The following is a 17254-nucleotide window of genomic DNA, read 5'->3' as shown; positions in this document are numbered from 1 at the left end:
TCCTTTTTTTCTTTTTTTTTTTTATTCTGGGCCAGCTTTAGCTCTGAGGCCTCGGCTGCTGAAAGCTGGTTTCTGGCCTTTGTTTTTCCTTCTGTATTTGATACAATGTTGCGGTCCGGCTGGCTGAAGCCTGGCGGACTAACGCAGGCTTCTGGGGTTTTGTTTAGCTTCTATATTTGCAACATAGTTGCTTAGAGTTGCAGCTGAGAGGCCGCAAGTGAGGCGGGGAATGTTGGAGTCCATGGTCACTGGAGCAAGCAAGCCTCCCGTTCGCTTCAGTGCATGGCTGCCGGCCACCATCTTGGCTGACAGTTAATTTGCATAAGGATATGCTGATTAGCCAATGGGAAGGGTAGCGGTCGTACACTAATTACCATGTTTCTCTTTTATTAGTGTAGATAAGGTCACAAAGGAGGTAAAATGAAACCATAAGAAATATTAAATTAATTCAAAAAAAAGTGGAAAAAGAGAGGGGGGGAAAAAACAAAGAAGAGATGGAACAAATAGAAAACAAATAACAAAAGGACCACTAGCCCTAGCTGGTTTGGCTCAGTGGATAGAGTGTCGGCCTGGGGACTGTAAGGTCTGGGGTTTGATTCTGGTTTAGGGCACATGCCTGGGTTGCAGGCTCAATCTCCAGTAGGAAGTGTGCAGGAGGCAGCCAATCCATAATTCTCTCTCATCATTGATGTTTCTATCTCTCCCTCTCTCTTCCTCTCTGAAATCAATAAAAATGTATCCTATATAATAATAGCTTAATATGCTAAGTGTTCAGTCATTCAGTCAGCCGTTCAACCAACCAATCAAAACATAATATGCTAATGATATGCTAAGGCCACTCAACTGCTCACTATGACATGCACTGACCACCAGGGGGCAGACGCTCCAACTGGTAGGTTAGCTTGCTGCTGGGGTCTGGCCCATTGGGACTGAGCAGGATGACTGGACATGCCCTGGAGCCCTCCCGCATCCCTCCCTGGCCCTGATAGTGCACCAGTGGGGTTCTTCAGCCTGGCCTGCACCCTCTCACAATCTGGGACCCCACAGGGAATGTCGGAGAGCTGTTTTCAGCCCGATCCCGCAGGCCAGGCTGAGGGACCCCACTGGGGCACGAATTCGTGCACTGGGCCTCTAGTATATATATATAAAGGACCACTAAATGTAAATTATCAAAATACTCCAATTAAGAGATTGTTAGATTGAATTTTAAAAAGCAAGCCCTAATTTTATACTGCCTATAATAAACATATTTTAAATATCAAAATATAAATTGGCTAAAGATAAAAAGATGGGAAAACATATATCATGTCAACACAAATCAAAAGAATTATGGAGTGGCTGCATTGATATCAGACAAAAAAAATTTCAGAGCAAAGAAATAATCTCAGAAGGTCATTTCATCAGAAATGGGTTAATTCATCAGAAAGGTGTAACAATCTGAAACATTTATGCACCCATTATAAAGTTTCAAAATACATGAAGCAAAAAGGGATATAATTACAAAGAGAAACAGAAAAATCCATAATTATAGTCAGAGATTTCAATACCTCTCTTTCAGTGGTTAATAGAATAAGTGGAAAGAAAATTAGAAAAGATATTAGATTTGAAGGATCTATCAATTAACTTAATCTAGTTGACATTTATAGAACACTGCACCCAACAATAGCAGAATAAATATTCTTTCTAGATGCATGTGGAAGATGTATCAAGATAGAACATATTCTGAACCATAAAACTATTTTTTAAAATACATTTTTTATTGATTTCAGAGAGAAAGGGAGAGGGAGAGAGAGATAGAAACACCAATGATGAGATAGAATCAAGGACCAGCTGCCTCCTGCACACCCCCTACTGGGGATCAAGCCCACAACCTGGGCATGTTCCCTTGACCGGAATTGAACTTGGGACCCTTCAGTCTGCAGGGCTCTGCTCTATCCACTGAGCCAAACCAGCTAGGGCCATAAAACTATTTTTAATAAATTTAAAGTGATTTAAATCATTGAAAGTCTGATCATACTAAAATTAAGTTAGAAATCAATAACAGAAAGATTTTGGGAAAATCTTCAATATTGGAACAAAGTAGCACATTCATAAATGACTCATAGATCAAAGAAGAATTCAAGAGGAAATTAGAAAGTACTTTTAATTGCCTAAGAAATTAAAAAACAACATATCAAAATGTGTGTGATGACATTAAAGCAGCACTTAAGAGGAAATTTTATAGCACTAAGTACCCATATTAGAAATAAGAGGTGATTGTGGCGGGGAGGGGGGTGAGTGGAGGTGGAAGAGGGTATAGGGGGATAAATGATGATGGGGAAAAAAATAAAATTATAAAAAAGATCTTAAATCAATGACCTTAGCTTCTACCATAAGCGAGTATTAAAAAAAGAGCAAATTTAACTCAAAGTAAGTAGAAGAAAATAATAAAGATTAGAGTAGAAATCAATGGAGACATAAAATAGAAAAAGAATAGATAAAATCAATGAAACAAAAAAATTGGTTTCATTAAAGCATCATAAACCTCTAGTCAGGCTTATCAGAAAAAAAGAGAGAAACACAAATGAATATCAGGAATGAGAGCAGTGATTTCTCTACATGTTCTATAGATATTAAAAAGATAAGAGAATATTTTGAACAGCTTTATGGCAATAAACTCAACAACTTAGATAAAATGGACGATACAAACTATTAAAGCTTACCAAGAAGAAATAGATAACCTCAATAATCCCATATCTTTTTAAAATTTAATTTGTAGCCCTGGCTGGTGTGTACAGTAGTTAGAGCACTCGCCTATGCACCAAAGGGTCCCGGGTTTGATCCCCAGCCCCAGTCAGGGGTGCGTTTGGGAGGTAACTTATCAATGTCCCTCTCTCACATTGATGTTTGCCTGTTTCCCTTCCTCCCTCCCTTCCACTCTCTAAAAATCAATGGAAAAAATATCCTCAGGTGACGATTAACAAAACAAAAAAATAATTTGTAGTTTAAAACGTCCCACAAAGAAATTCCAGGTCCAAATGGCTTCAGTGCTGAAAATCCTACCAAACATTTATGGAAGAAATAAATACCAATTAAACATAAACTCTTACAAAAATTGAAAAGGAAGAAATACTCCTTTCTATGAAGTAAGCATTACTGTGATACCAAAAACAAATGAAGACATTACAAGGGAAGAAAACTACAAATACCCCCTATGAACATAGATGCAAGTTTTTTAGCCCTAGCTAGTTTGTCTCAGTGGATAGGGCATCGGCCTGGCGACTGAAAGGTCCCGGGTTCGATTCTGGTCAAGGACACATGCTGGGGTGCGGGCTCAATCCCCAGTAGGGGACGTGCAAGAAGCAGCCAATCAATGATTCTCATCATTGATGTTTCTCTTTCTCTCTTCCTCTCCCTTCCTCTCTGAAATCAATAAAAAATATATTTTAAAAAGGATAATCTTTTTTAAGAATTAGTGTTGGAACAATTAGATATCCAGGAGCAAAAAAATAATCTCTGATCTACATCTCTCACTATATATAAAAAAATAACTCAAAGGGGATTATATATCCAAGTTTAAAACTTAAAACTATGACTTCTAGAGGAAACATAAGAGAAAACCTTCTTGACCCTGGGCAAAGATTTCCTAAATATGATAACCAAAAGTGTGACCCATAGAAGAACAAATTGATAAATTGGACTTCATTGAAATTAAAACTCTCTGTTCCTCAAAAGATACTGTTACATGAATGAAGAGACAAGGCACAACATGAAAAAAAAATTACAAATCATATATCTGATAAAGGACTTGTATTCAGAAAATATAAAAAACTCCCCAGTGGGGTATGGGCTAGGTGGAGGGGGGCAAAGGGAGGGAAAATGGGGAACATGTGAAATACTGTAATAAAAAATATACATATATATTTAAAACCACTCCCCAAACTTAAGAAAAACAACCTAATTTTTAAAAATGGGCATAAGAAAAAATAAAAAATGGGCAAAAATTTTGAATACTTAAATAAAAAAGACAGAAGAATGCCAGATAAGTACATAAAAAGATGCTCAACATCATTTATCATTAGAGAAATACAAGTTAAAGCCACAATGAAATACCACCATATACTTATTAGAATGGCTAAAATAAAAAACTTATTGTGCAAGGATGTGGAAGAACTGGAATTCTCATATACTGCCATTGGGAATATAAAGATGATACAGCTGCTCTAGAAAAAAAAATCCCGTTTTGAGATAAATGAAATCATAAGTCCAAACAAAGGCTTGTGCACAAATGTTTATAGTGTTCTTATTCATAATTACCCAAACTTCAAACCAATAGATGTCCTTCAATGGGCAAATGGATACACAGTGATACATTCATCTTACTCAGCAATAAAGAATGAACTATTAATACACATGCTATGGATGAACCTTAAAGACATTAAGCTGAGTGAAGGAAGCCAGACCAAAAAAAAAAAAAAGAACAATACTCTATGAATCTGCTTATGTAAAATTCTAGAAAATGCAAACTAATGTATAGCAAATCAGTGCTGTGTGGTGGGAATGGGGAGTATAGATGGGGGAGGCAGGGATTATGAGGAAACTTTTGGAGGTGATACCTATGTTCATGAACTCAATTGCAGTGACACTTTCACTGGGATATACTTATGTCAATTATATACTTTAAACATTGTGTTATTATATGTCAACCAGAGTTCCAGCACAAAATTCGTGCACAGTACGGTCCCTAGTGACTGTCGGCAGACTGCTGGGATGTCCCTTCCCCTGGCTGCCTGAAGCCACTGCGGTTCAGGGCCTCCATTCCCCCCAGCTGGCCAGGGCCTCCCTTCCTGCAGTTGGCCAGCCGGCCATGCTCCCTGGTGGAACTCCCAGTCAAACTTCCAGTCGAACTCCCAGTCCAAGGGATAATTTGCATATTAGGCTTTTATTATATAGGACTAGAGACCTGGTGCACAAAAATTTGTGCACTGGGGGGTGTCCCTAAGCCCGGCCTGCCCCCTCTCATAGTCTGGGAGCCCTTAGGGGATGTCCTACTGCGGGAGCGGGCCTAAGGTGCAGTCTGGCTTCCCTCTGCGGGAGGCAACCGGGCCCATCAGGGGAAGGTGTCGCCCCCATTACCCCGCCACTGCTGCCACTGCCGGCCACCGTGGCTGCCTGCCTTCAGCCCTTGCAGCCACTGTGGCTTTGTCCAGAAGGACGTTCAGCTGTCCAGTCTAATTAGCATATTATGTTTTTATTATTGTAGACTAGAGGCCCAGTGCACAAAAATTTGTGCACTCGGGGGGGAGGGGGGATCCTTCCGCCCGGCCTGTGCCCTCTCGCAGTCTGGAACCCCTTGGGAGATAACGACCTGCTGGCTTAGGCCTGCTCCCGGGTGGCAGAGGGCAGGCCCAATCCCTAGGTGCAGTCCCTGGTCGGGCTCAGAGCAGGGCTGATTGGGGAGTTGGGGCGCCGCCCCCTGTCATGCACAGAGCAGGGCAGATCGGGAGGTTGCGATGTCACCCTCAGTCACGCTCAGGGTAGGGCCGATTGGGGGGTTGGGGCACCGCCCCCTGTCACACTCAAGGCAGGGTTGATGGGGAAGTTGTGGCGCCACCCCCTGTCACGCACAGAGCAGGGTCGATCAGGGGGTTGGGGAGCTCCCCGCTGTCACGCACAGAGCAGGGCTGATCAGGGGGTTGAGGAGCTCCCCCGTCACTCACAGAGTAGGGCCGATAGGGGAGTTGGGGCACCGCACCCTGTCACACACAGGGCAGGGCCGATCAGGGGGTTGGGGCGCTGCACTCTGTCACACACAGAGCTGCAGGGCGATCAGGGGGTTGGGGAGCTCCCCCCTATCAGGCACAGAGCAGGGCTTATCAGGGGGTTGGGGCACCTTCCCCTGTCACGAACAGAGCAGGGCGGATAGGGAGGTTGTGGCCCCGCCCCCTGTCACACACAGAGCCGCAGGGCGATCAGGGGGTTTGGGCACTGCCCCCTGTCACGTTGATCCCGGTGCTGGGAGGCATATTACCCTTTTACTATATAGGATAGAGGCCTGGTGCACAGGTGGGGGCCGGCTGGTTTGCCCTGAAGGGTGTCCTGGATCAGGGTGGGGGTCCTGCTTGGGTGCCTGGCCAGCCTGGGTGAGGGGCTGATGGCTGTTTGCAGCTGGTCACACCCCTTTCAGGGTGGGGGTCCCCAATGGGGTGCCTGGCCAGTCTGGGTGAGGGGCTGAGGGCTGTTTTCAGGCTGGCAGGTGACTGTAGCTCCCAACCGTTCCTTTTTTTCTTTTTTTTAATTCTGGGCCAGCTTTAGCTCTGAGGCTTGGCTCCAGCTCTGAGGCCTCGGCTGCTGAAAGCAGGTATCTGGTTTGTTTGGGTTCTATAATTGAAACACTGTTTCAACTCCAGCTCTGAGATCCCGGCTGGCTGAAAGCAGGTTTCTGGGGTTTTGTTTAGCTTCTGTATTTGTAACAGTGTTTCAAACTGCAAGCTCAGAGGCCGGCAGCGGCAGGCAGGGAACGTTGGCTTCCTCCGTCACTGAAGCAAGCAAGCCTCATGTTCGCTTCAAGCTGCCTGGCTGCCGGCCACCATCTTGGCTGGCAGTTAATTTGCATATTGCCCTGATTAGCCAATGGGAAGGGTAGCGGAGGTACGGCTAATTACCATGTTTCTCTTTTATTAGATAGGATTATGCTTCAAGAAAACTTTTAAGTAAAACAAACACAACATAATGTCTAATGTTTAAAGTAGAAGTTTGCCCGACCAGGGCTATCCTGGTTTAAGCTGCTTCTGACAGTTTTTGAGCCTAAATACAAAGTGAAGTTTGTTCATCCATGATAATGTGTAATCTTGTACTGTCTTATACTGTTGGCTAATTGATTCATAAACAGTAATTTAGTTTCTCTCACTAACCTGCAAAATCCTCAAAGTTAAGCCTCATATCTTACTTTGCATCCTCCTACAGTATCCAGACACAGTAGGAGACACAGAAAAGTTTAACAAATACCTTTTAAGTAATTGTCTTTTGTGTTATTTGACCAATTTGACTCAGAAAAGGAAAAGCAATTTTCTATTTTTATTCTTCTACTTATCTAAATAACATAGGGAGAAAAACCATGGCACAAAGCCACCCTAAGACAACAACAGTATCCTTTGTGCTTCAACAATCTGAGGTATAAATACAGATTTGCCTGTCCTGGGGTTAAATTAGAGAGCTATGGGTTAAAGGTTGATGAAGAAATACAAGATGAATGGATTGACAGACTGCAATTCAGCTTTGTTTCATTCCCTTGCCCTCTTCATGTTGCCCAATAAGGTGGTAAGAAAAAGAAGGAGCCACTCAAGGAGTGCTTGATAAATAACAATGGCCTTTAACTAAACATCCTCAATGAACAGGATGTTCCAGGTGTGACCCTAGTCACATTTCTCTGCACATTCCCCAGAAAGAGTGGCAGTAGGGTCTCTACTTTCTGAATAGATGAAAAGTGAAGAGAAGAAAAGAGAACTACTATGAGAACCTGGGAGACCTGCCTCTCAAGAGAGAAAAGGGCCAAGGGTATTCATTCATTCTAGTGGCGGATATGGCTGATTATCTTTGATTTCCGCCGTGGGAAGTCCCGGCTGCTTGTAGAAATCCGTCTTCTGTGGGAAATGATAGTGCCCTGGCTATTACTTTTGTAGATTATCTGGGCATAAGTCATGACAAAGAAGATCCAGAAACAGTGCATGAATATACGGGACACCAAGCCAAACCAGCGCATGACTCTAACCTCTACAATGCCCGTGTTTTTGGTGGTGAGGATTTGTATTACAATGTTCAGGGCTTCATAGAAAAAGATCCAGATGATATAGATCACCATGCCCTTGTACTTCTGGGCATATACTGAGTATATGAGCAAGCAGCTGATGATGATGGTGATGCAAGACAGGAAGATAACGATATTGAAACCCCAACAGGCGACGAAGTGCCTTATTAGGGAATGTATCCTCATGTCCCCTGGGTCAATCTCGGTGCAATTGCTGCTCCTTAGGTACTTCTGTTCAAAGATGAGGTACATGTCGGTGGCTATGATGGTAAAGACCCCTGATAACACGGTGCCCATTTTGGCGGTCATCCCACACCAGTGTTTCGGTTTCATGTTGAGACTTCCTGTGAAGACAAATAACATAAGGGAGAATTCTGGTTCTTGCCAATGTGGCAAGTTATCAGGGTTTCTGCCTCTTTTCCCAAAGGAAAAACAACAAAGAGAAGTATGGAAACCAGGAAGTAAGAACTTTGGGAAGACAGGAGATGGTTTAAAATTGACTGGCGTAGGAGTGGGGAGGAGGGAGGATGCAGTCTGGCGGCAATGAGCAGGTACATTTGAGAAGTGCTTCTCAACCTTAGAATCATCAAAAGTACCCAGGACCAGGTGCTACCACAAACCGATTAGAACATTCTCTGGTGAAACCCAAATACCAGCATTTTTCAAAACTTCCTAGTGATTTTCATATGTAGCCAGGATTGGAAAACACAGAGCCAAAAAAGATAGTTTTTCCCTGGGCGAACATTGCTGTTCCCCGATGGGGAAAATTGGCTGCACTTGTCCAGACCTGTGCCTTCAGGAGAAAAATCAGGACAGACTAGTATCCTTGCTGGGGTGAGACATTGATGAGAGCAGGTGGCTTTGAGCAATTACTCCTCCACTACATAGCAAAACTTAAGGAATTCAACGTAAGGTGTACTTTTAGGGAAATTCAGAGCCTTAGGATAGAATAGCCCTAGAAAAGAAAGAGCAATAATTAGCTAAGTGTCTAACTCAAGACATTAGGGAGAAAACCAACATTAAGAACAACAAAAAACAGGACAACGAAAACAAATAGAACAGAAATCAATGAAAAATTAGAGGGATTTCAGATTGGTTAGATTATTGGGGACAATTTACTGCTAAAAACAACTAAAAATGTTGGATAAAATAGTCTCAGAAGCACAGAAATGCTGTCAGGGCAGGAGGTAAGAGATCGGAGGCCAAAGTCCATCGGAGTTTAAGAACTGGGCCCGGCTAGTAGGGCTCAATGGTTTATCATTGACCTATAAACCAGGAGGTTACAGTTTGATTCCTGGTCAGGGTACATGCCCAGATTGTGGGCTCGATCCCCAGGAAGGGGCGTGCAGGAAGTAGCCAATTAATGATGCTCTCTCATCATTGATTTTCTATCTCTCTCTGCCTCTCCCTTCCTCTCTGAAACCAATAAAAATGTAAACAACAACAAAAAAGAACTGGGATAGGTAAACAAGCATGAAAGTTAATTTTGCTCTGAGGATATTTGCCAATCGGGCAAAACTTGAATTTCATTTATGAGAAAGTTTTGTAGAGTAAGAAGAAATAAAATCGTAGCTCAGGGTCCACACCAAGAAGGGGAGTCAATTAGAAGACCTTCCCTTTTTAGTCAAAGGCCTGTGACTAAAGATGAATCAGAAGTAAACTTGCCTCCACAACTTTCTCTCAATAGATTTCATGGAAAGTTAACTTAGTATACTGAATGTATGGGGGGAAAACTCTTCTCAAGACATTGTTACCATAGCTAGTCTTTTGGCAGATTTGTAGCCCAAATTACATAAAAAAACAACACTTTTAAGTCATAAATTTAAAGTAGTCCTGAACTAGAAGCATCTCTAAGTGCCCGGTACAAGCAAACTCAAATCCTTTCTAGAAGAATGCACCTTTGTGTTGGTCCTAAGAATCTCCATCAGTCATTTTTCAGAGACAATGACTAACATACAGTAAAAAATAACCAAGCACCCAAGGAACAAAGTGCTGTAAGTGAGAACCAGAAGAAATAACAGACAGTAGAAGCAGAACTGCAAGAATACCAGATTATGAAACAACTAGAGGCCCGATGCACAAAATTCATGCAAGAGTAGGCTTTCCTTACTCCAGCTGCCGGCACCAGCTTCCCTCTGGCAATACTTCCCAGGTTAGAAGTATCCTTCTAACCTGGCAGTATCAGGCCAATTTAATTGGTTGTTGTTGTTTTTAACTGGTCTCCTGGGAAGCCCAGGACCCAGGCTTCCCTCTGGCCGCCAGCAGGCACCTGGGACCCAGGCTTCCCTCACAGCCCCGGCTTCATCTGGATTAGCATATTACACTTTTATTATTATAGATTATTATTATAGACTAGAGGCCCGGTGCATGAAATTCGTGCACGGGGGGAGGGGGGTGTCCCTCAGCCTGGCCTGCACCCTCTCCAATCCGGGACCCCTTAGGGGATGTCTGACTGCCAGTTTAGGCCCGATCCCTATGGGACAGACATCCCTCTCGCAATCCGGGACTACTGGCTCCTAACCACTTGCCTGCCTGCCTGATCGCCCCTAACTACCTCTGCTTGCCAGCCTGATTGCCAACTAACTGGTCCCCTGCTGGCCTGCCTGATCGCCCCTAACCACTCTACCTGCCTGCCTAATCGCCCTAACTGCCTCTGCTTGCCAGCCTGATCGCTCCCTAACTGGTCCCCTGCTGGCCTGGTCACCCCCTACCTGGTCCCCTGCCGGCCTGGTCACCCCTAACTGCCCCCCTGCCCTCTTGGTCACCCCTAATTGCCCCCCTGCTGGCCTAGTTGCCCCCTAATTGGTCCTCTGCCAGCCTGGTCACCCCCTTACTGCCCCCCTGCTGGCCTGGTTGCCCCCTAATTGGTCCTCTGCCAGCCTGGTCACCCCCTAACTGGTCCCCTGCCAGCCTGGTCGACCCCTAACTCATCCCCTGCTGACCTGGTCGCCCCCTTACTGCCCCTCTGTCTGCCTGGTTGCCCCCTAACTGCTCCTCTACCGGCCTGATCGCCCCTAACCACCTCTGCCTTGGCCCCTGCCACCGTGGCTTTGTCTGGAAGGAAGTCAGATGTCCGGTTGACCTGGTCTAATTAGCATATTACCCTTTTATTAGTATAGATGATAACTGATACTGCCCTGGCTGGTATGGCTCAGTTGGTTGAGCATCATCCTGTGCACCAAAAGGTCATGTCTGTCAGCACCCCCATGATGACCACGAAAGAGTGGCTGGTCCTGTTCCTGACACTAGGTTCTACATCTGGATTCTGAGGCACCCCCGAGAGCCAGAGGAGCCCCAGGAAAAACAGAGGTTGGGTCCTTCTAACCTGGCAGTATCAGGCCAATTTAATTAGTTGTTGTTTTTAATGAAAATGGATACTCTGTATACATACAAGCTTGAGTTCTTAGAGACATAACTTCTACATTTTTCTTATAAAACATTCATCAACTTAAAAGAAAGCTACTATGCTCGCCCCAGTTTGGCTCAGTGGATAGAGCGTCAGCCTGTGGACTCAGGGGTCCCAGGTTCGATTCTAGTCAAGGGCATGTACCTTGGTTGCAGGCACATACCCAGTAGGGAGTGTGCAGGAGGCAGCTGATCAATGTTTCTCTCTCATCAATGTTTCTAACTCTCTATTCCTCTCCCTTCCTCTCTGTAAAAAAAAATCAATAAAAAAAATATATATGTAAATAAAAAGAAAGCTACTAAGATAATTTATGATGTCTTCTCACACCCTTTTCCTTGACATGTTTATTAAAAAAAAAAAAAAGTAAGACCTGACTCAGTCCACTTCCTTAAGGAGTTAGAGAGAAATTCTATCCCTTGCTGGAGTCACATAGAACTCTTAAGTTCAGCAAATCTTGGAATCCTAGGGAAGGGTTTGAACTTCGGGTTAGTGTTATCACTGTGAGAAGCTTCATGTCCAAGCCTCAGTTGTCCTACAGCTTAGCTCCAAAGGCAATGGTTTATAGCTCAGTTAACCCATGCAGCTAACCCATTACACACCCTGTCCCTCCAGGGTCTGGGAGGGAGTCAAACACAGGTCCCAACGTGGGCAGAACCAGACACCTCTCCATTCCCTCAAGAGCAGGAAAATCCCATTTGCTGTACGGGTTGGGATCCATTTCCTTCTCCCTCAACTTTTCAAGTCAACACCCCCCACTCACCCACATAATCTAGACCTCTGTCTTTAAGAGCCTAGATTGTCCAAAACTCAAAATGGATAAACCACTTAAATGTAATCAGAAAACCATAAAGGGGAAGAGATGGGCAGTCCTTTTAAATCTACAAAGAGAAAATGCCTGTCATGCTTTGGTAGTGAATCAAGAAGCAGGGAAACCAGCTCCAATTCTGAATGAGGTCATCGTGACAGTAATCACATGTGTACTAAGTCCTCATGGTCAGACTCCGATCCAGCTCTCCTGGGGCGTCTCTCAGCATTGCTTCTCATGTCTACAATGTTCTCACTTGCTCAAACTTTTTTTCTCCCTTTCTCCAGCTAGCTCACCCCTACTCATCCCTCAACGTCATTTGAATCCTCAAAAAGGTATCCGGACTCTAGGTTGGCATCTGTAATTCTCTTGGCCTCACACCAGTATTCCAAGTGGGAGTGTGCCAGGAAGCTCTCCTCCATGTTTGTCTCTTTCACAGGAAGGAAACCATTTTTCCAGAACCCCCAGCAGTCTTCCCCTCAGGACTCATTGGTTAGAACTGGGCCATGTGGCTACCCAGAGCAGCAGGGGAGGCTGGGGAAGCAAGTTCCCAGCAAAGCAGAGTAGATTGCCATATGGTTTAGACAAATCATGATTTATGCCCAGACTGGGAACACAGTTGCCTCACCTCCCTAAAAAACGAGTCCCCTTAACAAGGAAGGAGGAAGGAAATGGCTACTGAAGTCTACCATAGAGATCGTGTTTCGTTAACTGTCCCTTCTGCTTCATTAACATGGCAGGAACTCCTATTATCTGTTTGCCCCTTCTTCCACAGACGCAGAACTGTGAGATATACACGTGGTTGGCCAGAATGTTTGCCTTTCCCAGACTCCTTGAAGCTGAGTGCGGCCATGTGACCAATTTTTAAGGATGAGTTGAAAGGGGAAGAAATAAATATAACCACCAAGGATTATGGAGAAAGTCATACCTTCCCTTGCCCTCATCCCGATGGCTAAAATGTGGATGTGGTGGGGGGCCATGTTGGACCAACTGGGTAAGGACATGATGGGGCAGAGAGACGAGGAGCCCAGGCCCCTGAACATTTCACAGAGCAGAGCTGCTACTCCAGCCTCAGCTTCTATATGAGAAAAACTGTAAACTTCTATTATATTTAAAACACTGTTATTTTATAGCCACACTTATATCCTAACAAACAGAACTCCCTCCGGTGCTCTGACTATACGCATGCTAAAGGCTCTCCCACGTCAAACCATCTCTCCCATGACCCTGTTTTCTTCCAATTTCCAGTCCATCTTTCTCTGTTAGTCAGAGCAAGCAACAGATGCCAACTCCTGCCTGACTTAAGCAGAAAAGGCAGTTCATAGGCTTGTGGGAAGGGCTAGCGACATATTAGTTATTGATTGCCACAATTATGCCACATAAACAACCACAAAAAAACCTCAGTGGCATCTAACATGAACAGTATTTAGTCCACAAGTCTAGGGGTTCAGCTTATGTGGGGCTGCGTTGAGCTGGGCTGATCTCAGCTGGACTTACTCGAGTGTCTGGGGTCAACTCCTGGTTGGCTAGAGAGCTCTGTGGATTTTGGCTGAGCTCACCCATATAGCTGAAGCTCACCTGGCGGTTGGCTGACTAGGACGGCCTCTGCCGGGATAACTCTGCCCCATGACTCTCATCATTCAACAGGCTAGCCAAGGCACGTTCGAAAGGCAGTGGCAGAGGACAGCGGTGAGAGTGCTACAGATTGAATTCGCGTTTCCCCAAAATTCAGATGTTGAAAACGTAATACCGAGGGTGATGGTATTAGAGGGTGGGGCCTTTGGGAAGGTCATGAGGGTGGAGCCCTCCTGAATGAAATTAGTGTCATTGTAAAAGAGGTCCCAGAGAGATCTCCTGCTCCCTCCACGATGTGAGAATACAGTGAGAAGTCAGCAGTCTGCAACATGGAAGAGAGCCTTTATCTTATTTATTTTTTAAAATGTATTTTTATTGATTTCAGAGAGGAAGGGAGAGGGAGAGATAGAAACATCAATGATGAGAGAATATCATTGATCGGCTGCCTCCTACACGCCCTCTACTGGGGATTGAGCCCGAAACCCGGGCATGTGCCCTTGACCAGAATTGAACCCGGGTCTTTCAGTCTGCAGGCTGATGCTCTATCCACTGAACCAAACCAGCTAGGGCTGGAAGAAAGGCTTAATGAGAGCCTAACCATGCTGACATCCTGATCTTGGACTTCCAGCCTACAAAACTATGAGAAATAAATTTCTGTTGTTTATAAGCCACCCAGTCAGTGGTATTTTTCTGTAACAGCCCAAAGGGACTAAGACAAAGAGCAAGTCCAATCACACAAGTGCTTTCCATACCTTCGCTTGTGTAAATAAATGGATATTTGCTAACATCCATTGACCAGAACAAGTCACAGGGTGAGTTCAGAGTCAATATGGGAAGGTCTGACAAGATAACATGGATGTAGGGAGAAGTGAAGAACTTAGGCCATTAATGCACTCAATCCTACCACACCACATTCAGAGGTTTTGCTTATAGGACAGCAGCCCACATCACACCACAGAGCTGGGCCACTGCAGACATTGTTACTGCCACTGATGAGCATTTGATGCCATGGTTACAGAGAGACCTTTTACTACCAGAGCCTGGGTGTTGCTGCCACAACTGGCACTGTCCACCAAAAGAATGGATTTTTTTCTGCTTCTGCTTCTTTGCATTACAAGCTCCTCCTGATTCAGATTTTGGGCAGATTTTATTAGCAGAGCCTACGACCATGCACATGACTTAGTTCACAAGGGAGGGTGGGAAAGTGGGGAAGGTGCTGGTATATTTAACTAGAATACTGGGAGGTGGGCTCTGCTCCCACAGTTTCATTCAGTGGAAACTTGTCCACACACGGGAAAGGGACTTACGTCATGAGCTGCTAAAAAAACAAAACAGAACAAGGAGGAAGAGGAAGAGGGGGAGGAGGGAGAGGAATGTGCTAGTTTCTCATTCTCTTCACAGCTAAGCTTCTTAAATACTCCTAGCTCATTTTTCTCCTCTATTTCACTTCTGTAATAATTATTGCCACACTAATAATGTAAAATTCAGTGGTTTACAACCACAAGCATCTGTTTTTCTTGCTCGTGCTTCAGGATGGCTGGGCTTGTTTCTAGGCTTCTATTGGACATTTGTCTGCTCCACTCTTTGCTTTTCTTTTTTTAAATATATATATTTTATTCATTTCAGATAGGAAGGGAGAGGGAGAGAGAGATAGAAACATCCATGATGAGAGAGAATCATGGATTGGCACTCCCCCCACCGGGGATGGAGCCCGAAACCCAGACATGTGCCCTTGACCGGAATTGAACCCGGGACCCTTCGGTCCGCAGGCCGATGCTCTATCCACTGAGCCAAACCGGTTAGGGCTGCTCCCCTCTTTTCTTGTCCTCCTTGGACCAGCAGCCTCCCTTCCTCCTGCCCCCCGCCCCTCCCCGCCAGAGTATGTTCTTCTCATGGTGAATAATAGGAGTACAAGAGAATGAGTGGAAATGTGATACCCCTTAAGGAACATCACTTTTGCTCACATTCCATTGGCCAGAAGTCTAACAGGGAAATATAATCCATCCGCTTTCATGTACTGCAAAGTCATGTGGCGAGAAGGAGTGAAAATGTGAGAAGAATAATCCAGTCTACCACAACTCTTCATCGGCTTCTGACTCCACCGAGCCAGTTGGGTCAACAATAACCCAATTGCCAAATCAAACAGACAGTTTTCTGTTTGGGGTGTCTGTTAAAGCTGAAATCCCATTATATAGTACAGTAGGTGTTAAAAATTTGACAAATTAGTTAGTTTACCTGTTTTTACTTATGTGGACACATTTGTGTAATTCAAATTAAGTATGTATGAAAAGTTTAATTTCACAGAAAAGTTTTCCATATGTTTTTCCTGTAATTTTGAATTTTTGTTGAATAGGTCTAGTAAGTGGATGCATTCACCAGTCACGGAGAGTCAACAAGTGCACACAGCAGGGGTGGCTTAGCACATGTCGCAACATTGGGGACACATACTGAAACTGCTGCCGAAAGTCACTCCACGAGACAACAGAACCAATTACTGTGCGATTCGGTGTTATCACGTGCTAATCATTCACTAAACACTGTTTACAAGCAGTGACTCCTCAATAAAGATGTATACTATAGTTGTAGATATGTAATATTTATGTATGCTGGTGAAATTACTACACCGCTTTTTCCAACATATGGCCTATTCACTAAAGTTTGTTAAAAATAACAGTGAATGAATAACAAAAAACCCTGTTAATTTAATTGTAAGCAAATCTTGTTAAAAGCATTTAAAAATTAACAGGGTATTAATTTTCACATATGAAATACGGACCAGAAATTTTGTCCATTAAATCCAAAGTTTGTGAAATCAAGCTCTGCAAAATCAAGGGTGTGTACCTGGAATACAAAAATCTCAATAAAAGCTAGTTGGATGGAAGCATTCATTTCTACTGATAGTGCTTTACTGAACTGAGGCCAACCTGAAGTGAAATCATAACACTTTTTATACCCCTATATCATCTCCAGGTGTTCCCCTTCTTTCATTTACCCAGTATCCTCCTCTTCTCTCTCCCTATCCTAATATCAAAATCTGCTCCTAGAGACTTCTTTTATCTCAAAGGAGCACAAAACCAAGAGATGGGAAACCTGGGTTCCTGGTCATCTTTATTGTTGACTAGCCTGACGGTCCTTGGGAAATTTCTTCCTCTCTGAGCTTTAGAGTCCTCATTTGTAAAACCACCTTGAGTGTCCCTGCCAATTATTAAGGGCTCTGTAAGAATCTCTCTAGAAGGATGACACACAAGGAATTGCAACAGAGAAGGAAACATGGGTGGCTATGGGCCAGGGATGGAGGGAGACCAACTTTCTCTTTATATCTTATATTAGTTTCCTAGAACTGCTACAACAAATTGCCACAAATCTGGTGGCATAAAACAACAGAAATTTGATCTCTCACAGTTCCGGAAGTAGGAATACCAAAATGAAAGTGTTGGCAGGGGCATGGGTCCTGGTGGCTTCAGGCATTCCTTGGCTTGTGGCTTCATCACTCCCTCTGTCCTCATGGTCACATTGCCTCCTCCTCTTCTGTCTGTGTCTGCTCTCTTATAAGGACACTTATCATTGGATTTATGGTCCACTGAGTAAACCAGGATGATCTCTTATCAAAATTCTTAACTTAACTACCAGTATATCCGCAAAACCCCTTTTTCCAAGTAAGGCAATATTCACATGTTTCAGG

The 17254-nt window shown here is 44.1% G+C and overlaps 1 protein-coding gene across 1 annotated transcript; it reads right to left on the bottom strand.

Annotated features, from left to right (window-relative positions):
- Positions 1–7549: 7549 nt before the first annotated feature.
- Positions 7550–8119, bottom strand: TMEM217 (transmembrane protein 217). Its single transcript, XM_006104394.3, has one exon. It carries the CDS (start codon positions 8117–8119, stop codon positions 7550–7552), a length of 570 nt encoding a protein of 189 aa, XP_006104456.1.
- Positions 8120–17254: the final 9135 nt, after the last annotated feature.

The sequence above is a fragment of the Myotis lucifugus genome, unplaced genomic scaffold, assembly GCF_000147115.1.
Source record: "Myotis lucifugus unplaced genomic scaffold, Myoluc2.0 scaffold_564, whole genome shotgun sequence".
NCBI classification, from domain to species: domain Eukaryota; kingdom Metazoa; phylum Chordata; class Mammalia; order Chiroptera; family Vespertilionidae; genus Myotis; species Myotis lucifugus.
This window is presented reverse-complemented; position numbering and strand designations above follow the sequence as displayed.